Here is a 13,254-nt window from a genome sequence, read left to right on the forward strand (position 1 = left end):
AACTGATGGGATTCATAATGTCTAAGCATGTTAACTATTTTGTAATGACATATGGGGGTAGAAGTCTTGCATTTATAATGCAGAGAAGCTTAAAACAGAGCTTGTGTACTACTTATGTGACATTGTGCTGATGGTGTTTTCATACAAGTCTGAACTGGATGAGTCAGAGATGGAATGCACAGTGGGGGCCATACCCCTCAACCTCTTAATGCAAGAAATCTGGACAGAGAATAAAATAATGGGGGGGCAAAGGCCAAAAAATAGGAACACATTTTAAATATTGTTGTTATAAATTTAGAAATTTGCTTGAACAACATGGTTTGTGTTAACATGTATTTTCTGAAGGCTATGAAGTCTGAAACTCAAATGTATGTCTTTATTTAGTGACTTCAGTTTTCAGTGATTTGCAAGAAAGCTTTAAATATTTTGAAGAACAGACCAAAAACATGAGGTGAAAATCTACATATTCTGTGAAAATCTGGCAGTTAAGTATGGTGGAGGTTCACACTTTATCACCATGGAAAAAGTATTTATTTATTGAGAGCTGTGCCCCTGGTCTCTGAGTCTGTGCCATGTAATGCAAGCTTGTCATTCCTCTTAGTTAGTTAATTGTCAGTATCCCTGCCTGTCACATGATGGACTGCAGTTCAGTTCCCCAAAAGGGAGTCATAGCTTTGTCTAGCAGTTACTCCAGGGGATTTAGGCAATGAACTGCTAAAAAGCTACTTCATGTAATACAAAGTTTGATTCCCTCGGTCTCCACTTGCCTGTTGTATGACTGTAAACAGGTTACTGAACACTGTGACAAATGAGAAAACTGGACTAGGCTCATCAATGTTCTCCTGGACCATATGCCTACTAACTACCTAAAAACCCAAGCTCCATCCCACAGAAAACTGAATTTTCTGGAATCTTTTTAAGATTGCATTGTTTGCTAATGTTGCTGTGACAAGTAACCTGTACTGTGAGTGGTATTTATTATTATAGTATGCAATTTGATAGAGCTGAAACACAATATAATCAAATGGCACAACTCTACAAAATTAATGGAAACAGCTGTACACCACGACATAAGTGCATGGCCAATTCTGTACCTGGAAAGCTTCAATTGTGCAGACAGTATGCAAGTTAGGGTCCACAACACCACTTGCAATTTACAAAAAGACAAGGGTTGATGGTTAGTAAAATGGTTAAGGTGTTTACCTCATAAAAGAGGTACAGAGTCTGATTCTCACCAAGAGAAAATTGGCTAGAATTAAAATTGCCCACAACAGCAGCTAGCATAGTATTTACTTGTGGACCTATGAATAAAAGTGAATTGTGGAGAAATGTTTGTAGAGTACTCTGAAAGTTAAGGGAATACAAGTGCAGTCTAATGGTGTAGAAAGTAGAAAATAAATTTCTACTGACCAATAGAGGCTGATGTTGTGCTGAGCAGCACATGTGTGAGCATCACTATCAGAACACAGAAGGAATAGTATTCGTACACAGTGTGCCAGAGCCTCTATAGGGCATTGAATCACGTATAGCAAAATATAAGTGCAACCACACTCTATTGCACCACAGTCACGTTAATATAGCTGAGCTTCCTCCAGTGGGAAATGCAGCATTGCCTGATACCTTCATTAGCACAGCATGCAAATGTATCAAACACTGCAGTAACGGTAACATTGGCCAAAACTTTTATGAACTGGCACTTGCCATAACTGTGGGGCATAGAGGGCTATAAATGTGCCACAACGTACAAGGGATTGTGCTCAGACATTTACTGAGTATGAGTCATTATTCCCACTGAATGCACTTTACCATATCAGGTATCCCTGTAACAGTTGGTACAGCAAAAGGATTTGGCAAGTCAGAAGGGCTTCCCTTTATAATTTTGAAATACTGAAATTGCGACTTTCAGTATTTCGAAATTAAAACACAGAAGCCTTGAAATTGCGAAACACCAGAAGCACGAAATTCAAAATACCGAAGTTTGGAGCTTCTGGTGTTGCAGTGTGTGAATGCATAGGTGTAAGTGTAGGTAAGTACGTATGAGTGTGTTGGTTAGGGGCTTTAGTGTACGTTAGTGTGTGTGTTTTGGCTGTGATGTGTGTGTGCGTTCAAGGGGCTATGAAATGTGTATGTGTGAGTTACCTTTGTGTGTGTGATTGTGCAATCTCAGAGTTAGTATATATAAGTAGGGGAGTGGTGGGCGGTGCAGCCGTTGGATTGTTTGGTTGTGGGGGGAGACTGTGTGTATGTGAATGTGTGTGGTGTATTTGCACTGTAGGTGCACGATTTTAAATTTTGAGGTTATGGGGTTTTGGTATTTAAAGGTTCCGGCTATAGAATTTCGAAATACTGAAATTCGGGATTTCAGTATTTCTTGATTCTATAGTGAACCCATCAGAAGGCTGTCAGTGCTGTACTGTGGGCATAATCTGTTGTGTTTGCCACCAATGGGAGTATTGTTTCTCTGTATATTAAGGTAATTTCACCCTAATGTCAAGGCCACATATAGCTCCAGCTGTGCACATTCCCATTTAGTGGACTAGAAATAATGTTTATGCATCCACCAAACCCACTGCTAAGAATTAACATGCAGTTAATTTATGTCTGCCCCCTTCCACATACACACTCTGTGCAATGTTTGAATTTAAGTTAGCAGGCTCTGTAACTCTCTCCATTTATTTAGTATTACTATATCTGTGACGGCCATGCCCTGGCCCAGCAATCAAGGAGCCTCAATTCTCACCACTAACACCAGAGATGGCGTCTTATATAAGATGAAAGGATAACAAATACACACAGTAAAGTATAATTACCCTAAGTGCACACAGAGATCACAGTCAGTCTGGGGCTGGTTGCTCCCTTGCTCCCCAGGTCCCCAATAAGACTCCCCACTGGCACAGCTATGGGGTCCAGATCTCAGCCTAGCTGGCAAGCTAACCTCCAGTACCCTCTCTGTCCCACCAGTGCTTCATGTCCCTGCCCAGGTAGCTGACACACACACACACACACACACACACACACACACACACACACACACACACACACACACACACACACACCTTGAGAAAGTATTTATACAACTTCACAGACACTCCTGGGAAAGGCTGACACAGATTCTCCAGCTGTGCCCCTTTACCCAGACTGTACAGTAATAATTACTATCACCACCAGCTAATACTTATCAGCTACCCAAAGGCTCTTAAAAGGGTGTCCAGTTATTACTGTGCAATATTATTATCCAATTGGTAGTTTAGCCAAGGGCTAAAACTATAGGAGAGGCTTAGACAGTAAACTCTATAAATATGCAATGTACTCTAGAGCTAACTTATCTCTACACAAACCAGCCACAGTTGAAAAGGGTTTTAAAATATTTAATAATAAATAATAAAGACACAAGACAATACTACTACAATACAATGCTACTCCAGAGTTCAGAGATCACACAGAAACTTAAAATAATTCCGTAGTATAGTTCTGACATAACAGAAAAACACTTAGTCTAATCTTTATAGTCCTAGCTATTTCTACAAGAAAACATATTTCTAAGATAACTTACTTACATAGAACAAGGCAGTGCTGAGTTAGATAGTCAAACAAAAATGCTTACAGTCTCTCCCTGAGCAATAGTTTTTAAACTCACTAACAAACATCGCTGCTGGGCCCTCCCAGATTACATCATTTTGACACTTAGGTTTTCCCAGTATACACATTACATCATTTTGACACTTAGTCTGGAGTTCCCAGGCTACACATTAACTGCATTTACATTATTTTACACTTAAAGCAATAAAGGACATTCCACATGTAAATTCTGGTCATTAACTTTAGCCTTAAAACAATAGGCAGGATGCTTACTCCAGACTCATCGACTCCAAATTCTAACTTCAAAGGACATACAAAACATAATTTTAATTTCAAAGATCATTTGAAATGCTTGGCTTAGTTTTCCTTACAGCAGGTGGCAATGTTGCTACAATCTTGAAGTTCACATTTTACAGTGTTTTCTTTCATTTAAGAAGCAAGCATGTATTTTTTATTTATATTTACAAATGTCAGAATTATGTATCAAATTCCATTTGGCTAGGCTGGCAGCCTTCACCCATCTTCCCCAATCTTCACAATATCCATTCTATGTCTTGACTTTGATCGTATAAATTAAGTTTAGACTCTAACATTACTCATTTCCTTCTGCCCATGTGGTCACTCTACTTTTGTATTACTCTGGGGATTTATAAATATCAATAAATCTGAATTCTTCATCTGTGTTTCTCATAACATCCACTATCAGTGTTCTACCAAATAAAACTGTATTTCCTTTAAGTTCCCCTGACAAGTCCAGCAACATCTACAACCATGAAAGATTTATCTTTCTCTTTTGAGACATGTGTTCCTTCCCCTGTTCCTTTGTTAGTTCTGCATTCATCAGCTGTAAATCTGACATCATCCAGAGTAAACACATCTGTGTCACCATCTGTGAGCCATGATAAAATCATCTGCCTGTCTTCTATTACTCTCAGGCTGTGTTTAAAGATAATATTTCTATCTCTTCTCTACTTTCTGTGTCCTCAAATGCTCATTTTGTCAGTGAGCTTAAGGTTTTCTTTACCAGACTTCATGTTTCCATCACTGAAAATGACATGTTTTATTCATGTTCTTCATTACACACAAAACTGTCCACTAAGGAGGATACCATTATGTCTCACCTAAAGCCTGGAGGAAGGATACAATGTGCCATCTTTCTCCTGCATTTTCTAAAATTCTAACATTCCATTAACTGTTTCTCGGAGCTTAAATAAGTTCAGACAAGACTATACACTTCGAATGCTAAATGAATAACACCTGAACACCCATTATAATTTTAATATGCATGTGGCAGAACGGCATGACTTTAAAGTCTTATCATTTTACATACCAACATTTGACCTAGACTGTTCCGATACAATCTGTGTTTTAAAGCTGAAGTCAGGTTTTCTTCTTATTTAATAATGCATATGTGAGTATGTAGCTTGAAGGCACAAAACCCCAATTTTTCATTGCATGTTTACAAATGCTCTGCCTGATACTATCTCAGCATTTTCCTATGAGCTAGTCATACTACATTATACTTGTTTCTCACTCCTCTTTCTTCACGGACAACACCAACTTTAACAGTATGTCTGCAAAGCTTATTTTCCACTGATTTTATTATGAGCATTCATTTGGGTTTTCCCAGCTCCAATCAGTTACATAAATAATCCCTTGAGGTGCTTATATGAAAACTCCTCTTTCTCTTGGGATAGCTCTGCTATACCTCCTATACTGTCTTTATCGCTCACACCTATTTTCTGAGTTTTGTGACTGAATGGGGCCAGTGGATTGGTGCTGTCACTTTGTTACCAAATTTGCTCATTTACAGTCTAATTACCCATTTAATACAATTTAGGGTTGCAGGTTGAGCCACAACCTTTCCTAGTCGATTGCAAGGGAGACAAATTAATCTTGGATGGATCACAAGTCCATCAAAACACACAGGTCTGCAGACAGTTTGGAGGATCATCAACTCACCTGCAGTAGGTCTTTGGCATGTGGGTAGCAAAAGCAGAACACCTACAGAAAGCCCACCCTTCACAAAAAAGGCATGCAGATTCTGTATAAAAAGTACCTGAACTTAGAACTTACACTGGATAACCAAGTGCTGTGAGGGAACAAAGGTAACTGATGAGTCAATCTATTTACCAAATTAATAAATAAAAAACAGAAATATATAATCAACACATCTTCTTACCTTATATCTAGTATATGACTTTAGCATACATTTAGCTGTAAGAATTTCTCCAGAATTGCTTATCACTGTTTAGTCAATATAATTTTACCAAAACTACTTACCGCTATTAGGTCGGTACCATATCTGGACACAGTCTTCCTCCTCTGGGATGGTGTGGATACCATCATCAGGCTGATTCCCGTCCCAGTAATTGTAATCGTATGATGTACCATCTGTCCACTCAAAGTTGCCTTCCTAGGAAAGATAGGGTAAGGTTTGTTATTATTTGGTTATACTAAACTCACTGAAAACATCCACAAAAATGCTATTAAATGCACTGTCCAATATAAAGAACATAGTTGTGGCATACAGCATATCATGAAAAAACAATAAATGTATGTATGCAGGAGGATAAGACAGAAGAATGCACAGCTGCATGTGGGTGACATTAAGCTATAGCATAAGTATAAAACTCTTATTCTGCTACTGACTAAAGCTAAACAGGTGATATAACTAGGGATATTCCTAGCTGGGATTACCAGACTCCATGATAAGGCACACAGAAGTATGAGTGCATTATATAGTACTGCTGCCTATGAGGACTGCTTTGGCTGGTGGAAACGGTTTGATGGCACTGCTTGCCAAGGTAGCTAGTGAGGTCTCACTTTACAAAATGTTGTCTTTTTCAGAGATAGCTCTTCAAGGCTGAAAGCAGTTTGGAGTGCATACAGAATGGGCTTACAATCCAGTCAGCAGTGCAGGTTTTGTTGCCTGGTGAGCTGGCTAAACTTGCTAATGTAGCCCTGCAGTATGGCTCCTCCATGGAATAACATGAAATCATATGATATTAGCATTCTAGATGAAAGGATTGTGACAGAGGCTTTTCTCTAACATAATAAATTAGCTTAATTAATTGTGTTGTCATTCAAATGATGTGCATTGTTGTACAAGCAGGTATACATACAAGCAGAAGGATGGAATTTGAGACACAGATGTAAAAAAGCTGGTGAGTATCTAAAGCATCATTTTACTTAAGTTCACAGTGTTGTAAAGACTAGGAGGATGTATACAAGTACAAGGAAATTGCAAAGTAATGTGGGAAAAGGATACATTATTGTACATGCTTGTTGTGCAGTGAAAATCATACTTAACAGAAATGGTCAGACTAAGACGAAAAACAATCGTATGTATAAAAAGTTGAACTGTCATAGTAGAAGGAAAATTCTTTATTGCAAGGACAAAGTAAGCGCTTTCACAACCTTACAGGTCGCTTCATCAGACTTAATAAAACATCCCATGCCTTCCTTGATATATATACTTTCAAAGTGACCAATCAGTTAAGACAAACAATTAAATATTTATATCAGATTCAATTAATTTAAAAATAGTAGGAAAAAAAACATAAATAGACATAAAACTGTTAAAAACAGTATGCAAGTTCAAATGTGAATGCCTACAGAACCATGTAGAAGGGAATTAGTGCTTTAAGGCTCTTGCCTTTAAAAATGGTTTCAAAGAAACAGTTTCATTAATGCCTGGGGGGTTGTCTGCATTTAGTTGCAGAATCCATTTTTTCTCAGCTTCTTCTGTTCTATTTCTAATGTCAACCCCTCTGATATTTTCTTCCAGGACTTTTAAAACTAAAAATTTAAAAACATGGTGCATCCCTTCAGCGTCTACATATTTAGCTAGGGCACTACTCTCCTTTTTGTTTACTATGTCCTTCATATGTTCTAAAATCCATTATTTGAGCATTCTGTTAGTCTTGTCCACATAAAAAACTTTACAATATTGGCAAAAGCTAAGATAGACTATATTTCTAGTCCTGCAGTCTGAATAGAAATTAAATTAAATTCTAAACTTTTGCTGTGGATGTACAAAAGTGCTACATGAGGAAATGAACTTACAAGCTCTGCAGTTCCTGCACATATATGTCCCCATCCTATCTGATGCGTTCAGGGACTTATGTGTTTGGGTTTTATAACATAACTGCCTTTTAAGTGATTTTTTTGTTTGTAAATGAGAAGTGAGGACCAAAGCCTTCAAGTTCTTTAGTGGCTAACAATATGTTCCAGTTCTTCCGAAATATATCACAAAATAGACTGACATCACTTGCATATGTAATGGGGAACCTGAGTTTCTCATCCCTGGAGTCAATTTCAGCGTTATCTCTTGTAGTTTGTTCTGAGAAGTAAGGCCTACCCTTCCCCTTGATGTTCTTGATACACTCCTTCTATGGTGGTGTCTATTTCTGTCTGAGTATATCCTCTATCAAGTAGTTCTCCTTTTAACACGTCCATGGATCTCCCCAACTCATCATTTTACTATGTAATTTTGAGGCTCTCAGAACTGCCCTTTCATAACGTTTTTACTAACATGTCTTGGATGCATGCTGTTTTTATGTAATATGGAATTCTTTCTAATTGGTTTTCTATATAGGCTAGTAGCCATCTGCCCCATTTCTGATTTTTTCACTAGAACATCAAGGAATTCTATCTGTTCATTTGAGTACTTACAGGTAAATTTTAAAAATGGTGTCGTTGTGTGTAGGTTCTCTAAGAATATACCCAGCATCTCTATTGAGTTTTCCCATAGAAAAAAATATGTCATCCACAAAACGTACATCCCACAGAACATATTTGCTAAATTCATTTCCCTGTAGTAGAAATGTTTCTTCCCATTGGACTAAAGTAGGTTGGCGTAGCTGTTTGCACAAGCTGCGCCCATAGCTACGCCAACCTTTTGTAGTTACAAATCATCTTTAAAGACAAAAGCATTATTGTCCAAAATTATTTCAAGCAGACTGCATAACAGATTCACTTTATCATTAGAGAAAACACATTTAGAACATAGCAAGCTCCTAATGTTCTCTATTCCCCACTGATTTGGAATCACTGTAAAAAGTGATGTAATATCTCAGCTTACAAGTAGATACTCTATTTTTCAAAATTGTCTTTCTATACAATGTTTGGAGAAAAGATTTTGTGTCTTTCAGTACTGTTTCACACAATTCAAGCACTGGATGAAGATTATTCTCTACATATATTGACATGGCTTCTGTTGCCCAACCTCTACTAGACACTATGGGTCTCATAGGTGGACATATGATGTCTTTATGTACCTTGGGAAGGCCATATAGAACTGGAATGGTGGGAGTTTTTACATTAAAATACTTAAATAAATCCTCTGTTTTCAAATTTGTGGTCGCGTGGGTTTCCTCTGGGTGCTCCGGTTTCCTCCCACATCCCAAAGACATGCTGTAGGTGAATTGGACACTCTAAAGTGGCCCTAGGCATGAGTGCACGCATGTGTGTGCCTTCTGTGGAAGGTTGGGTGCTGGGCTGGCAACTCGACACCGTAAAACTCCACTGCCAATCATGAGCGGACAGGTGATCCGCTGTGGCGACCCCTAACCGGGAAAAGCCGAAAGAAGAAGAAGAAGAAGAAGAAGAAGAAGAAGAAGAAGAGTCAGCAAGTCAAACAACAAAACAGCAATTGTGTCTATAACACATTTAGCTATATTTACTGAGATGCAGGCATAAGTTTCATGGTCATTCAGTAGTTTCATCATTTGCTGGATGTAAAATTCCCTCTCCATAATCACAATTCCCCCTCCTCTATCTGCAGGTCTAATTTCCACTGAATGTATTTCCCTCAGGTCATATAGAGCATCAGATTCTTCTTTACTCAAGTTATAAAAGACAGCTCTTCTATCTGAATTAAATGCTTCCATACTAACACATAGGCTTCTCCCATAGGATGTAATTTAGGTAAAAAGGTACTAGTTTTTTTAAAAATATTCACATTGTCAGTCATTTGAATTTTCCTTCTACCGTGGCAGTTCGATTTTTTATACATACTATTGGCTCTGAGGTGAAGACCAAGTTGTTCACCTGGTACCTGTGTTTTTGTCTTTCTCTAAGAAGAAAAACAACCAACAGACCAGCCGGGTCAACACACAAAAACACCTTAATAATCCAAATACAAGCCAGACAACAAAAAATATTCAGGTTAAGTGCTCTTGTCTGATAATTCAGACATCTTCCGAACCATGAATAAACCTTAAAATCCATTTAAAACTTGTGAATGAAACGGCACTCCCCCAAGTACATCCAATCAAAATAATCAAAAACAAAAAAAAGCCACACACACACACACACACACACACACACACAGATATCCAATCAGAAACACAATTAAATTACATCATCTGTTGATAAGTTAAAAACAAGGCATAAATCTGTCACAGCACAAGACCAGGACATAAAAATAAAAATCAAAAAAATTGAATTAACAATAAATAATAAATAATGAATAATAAAATTTTATCCCACAAATCCTTTAGAATATGTGGAAGTGAGGAAAAGAGTTATTTCAGTTTATAATCTACAAATTTTGTTAGTGGCTCAGTAGCAGATCTTCTTGTAGCCACTGTCGGGCGAAGGAGGTGGGGGTCTCTAAAATCCTTATGGATTTTGAGAATGGCGAAAATTTTTGGTATTACTGGACTTTCCACATGCAAGTAGTTATACAGAGTTTGTGGTGTGGTGTCAAATAAAAACAACTCATCTAAAACTACTTTTATACCTTGGTACACTGCAATGATCTCATTAAATGAAATGGTTGAATAAACACTATCATCATGCAACAAATTCAGCATCTGCCCACAGTAATCAACAATATCCATAATTACCAATCCATCCCCTTCATCTGGTTTTATGCATCGGATATTACTATTCTGCATGAAGTCATTAAGAAGCAACTTCTCAGGTTTTATGAGATTATAAAACTTCTAAGTTCTATTTTCAAGCTTAAGTCGTAGATCCTTCTCACACTGCCTCAAACAAACTAATAACAGGATGTAAAGGAGGATTCATCACACTACTACATCTTAACTTATCACCTGGATTATTGTCATTGCTCCATTCAAAGAAAACTTGAAAATTCAATTACTAGTAAGCAATATCAAATTGAGCACAGAGTGGATTGGTTAAATGGATTGGTAAAATTGCTTATGAATTCACTTTAGATTTTATCATTTGTTATTTATTATTTATTGTTAATTCAATTCATTTGATTTTTATTATTATGTTCTGGTCTTGTGCTGTGATTGATTTATGCCTTGTTTTTAACTTAGCAACAGATGATGCAATTTAATTGTGTTTTTGATTGGGTATCTCTGTGTCTGGGGCTTTTTATTGATGTTTTTGATTGGATGTACTTGGGGAAGTGTCATTTCATTCACAAGTTTTAAATGGGTTTTCTTTAAGGTTTATTCATGGTTCTGAAGATGTCCGAATTACTGGATGAAAGCACTTAACCTGAATATTTTTGAAGTCTTGTTTATAATTGGATTATTAAATGTGTTCTTGTGTGTTGACCTGGCTGGCATCTGTTGTTTTTTCTTCATATCGACTGGTTTCCAATACCAGGTAATTCTGAGGAGTTTTTAGCCTTTATTGTGGTGTTAGTTTTCTTTGGTCCTAGATATGTTGTCTGGTAGCTCACAAGATCCATTTTCCTGACACATCTGATAATGTGTGTGGTGTAGAGCCTGGAAATTTAACTCTGTTGATTCAGAAACTCTCCAAAACGAATTAAATTAGAGCCTGTGAGAGTTGAGTGGCCACTGTAATCCTACAGTACGAGTATCAGTACCAGTTAATCTGGCTCACAATGGTACTTATCAGGCCAGGAGGGCATTGGATGTTGGACTTGCTGATTTTTCTTCAGTTTCAAAACTTCACTCGTGGTTGGATAATTTTGAATTCCCTCAACCCAGAGAGTATGTGCAATCTAACAGTGGCCACTGCCTACATTTGAGTGAACAACTACTTTTTCTGGAGAAATCTCTGTTTAAGTTTATTTTATTTTTATTTATTTTTTTTTATTTAACATTTGTTGACCAGAAAAGTCCGACTAGGTTACACAGAGCCTGTTTTCAGTGGAGGCCTGGGGAGAGATGCTCCAGATGCATGTCTTTAGAATGTGGGAGGAAACCGGAGTACCCGGAGGAAACCCACGCGAACGCAGGGAGAACATGCAAACTCCACACAGAAGGCACCCCAGCCGAGAATTGAACCAGAGAATCTCTTGCTGTGAGGCAACGTTAACCGCTGCACCACTGCACCACCCTTTAAATCAAACACCCCACCATTTAAATCATTACAACTAGATAACTATTTTCTGGGAGAGAACATCCATAGGCAACATGTTCCTAAAGGGCTGCGGTTGTGGAAATATCCACAAGGTGTGGAAGTAAATTCTGTTTTCCACAATGAGCTTCTGGAATTTTTTGAGTGGACAGGTTTGGAATTAACTAATTTGTTACTTAAAGAAAGCAAAAGGCGCATGTCAAAATTTAAGCAGAAGAATGCTAAGCTAGTAGATTCTATTGCATCGGAGTTGGACTTCAATAATTACAAGGTAAAATTTAACAACAATTTTGAATCTATTGAGTGTAAATTAGTTCATTTAAAAGCTACAAAAGATAAGAAGCTGACATGATGACACTGAGTACTGTAATAAGACAGTGTGCCCCACCCCTCCAGGAAGTAATTATTCCAACGATAATCCAGTTAATGGCTCTGGGAGCTCTGATGTGCATGATTCTGACAATTATCAAGATGCCCCTTTAGGGCATGGCTTTCAGATGAGATTCAAGAGATTAGCCGAGAAGAACAGAAACCAAGTGGTGAATGTATATCCACAGGGGCGCACAAAGAAGAAAAATGGCAGGAAGAACTATTCCAGATGGAGAATGCAATGGATGGGAATTTAATGTCCATCCCTGATTGGCTACAACATCCTCAGATACTGTTAATGTAACTACTTATTAAAATTTCAACATTTACGATTTTACTGACTTGGTTATTGGACCTGAACATCATAAATTGTTCCTGAAAGGCTTCAATTTTATCTCTAACATGAAGGCTAGGGTGGAGGACTCTGTGCTCGATTTGAAATTGTTTACTAGTAATTGAATTTTCAAGTTTTCTTTGATGGGAACAATGACAATAATCTAGGTGATAAGTTAAGAAGTAGTAGTGTGATGAATCCTCGTTTACATCCTGTTATTACTTTGTTTGAGAGGCGGTGTGAGAAGTACGACTTAAGCTTGAAAATAAAACTTACAAGTTTTATAATCTTATGAAACCTGAGAAGTTGCTTCTTAATGATTTCATACAAAATAGTAATATCCGATAAATGAAACCAGATAAAAGGGGTGGGTTGGTAATTATGGATATTGTTGATTATTGTGGGCGGATGCTGAATTTGTTGCATGATGATAGTTGTAGATCAATGTGTGTGTATGTACCTTTAAGAAGTTATCCAAGGGCTTGCATAAGTGTATAAATACCGAGCACATGCAAGTCTGACTGCCATTGTTTAGTAAGCTGTTGAGATGTAAGCATGTATATATGTAAGGTCTGTCTGTTAATTAGTTTGTTTATATTTTATGATGCTGCTATCCATCCTGATGTGTTTCTATGTATTAAAGCATCTAAACAAAA

The 13,254-nt window shown here is 37.5% G+C and overlaps 1 protein-coding gene across 1 annotated transcript in view; it reads right to left on the minus strand.

Annotated features, from left to right (window-relative positions):
- CLEC19A (C-type lectin domain containing 19A) overlaps positions 1-13,254 on the minus strand; it is a 277,550-nt gene that overhangs the window by 177,566 nt on the left and 86,730 nt on the right. The window contains exon 4 of the mRNA XM_044089047.1: positions 5,863-5,995. Within this exon, the coding sequence (XP_043944982.1) occupies positions 5,863-5,995 (133 nt within the window). The remainder of the gene's footprint in view (positions 1-5,862; positions 5,996-13,254) is intronic.

The sequence above is a fragment of the Protopterus annectens genome, chromosome 12.part0 (genome assembly GCF_019279795.1).
Source record: "Protopterus annectens isolate FY-2018-M chromosome 12.part0, PAN1.0, whole genome shotgun sequence".
Taxonomy (NCBI): domain Eukaryota; kingdom Metazoa; phylum Chordata; order Ceratodontiformes; family Protopteridae; genus Protopterus; species Protopterus annectens.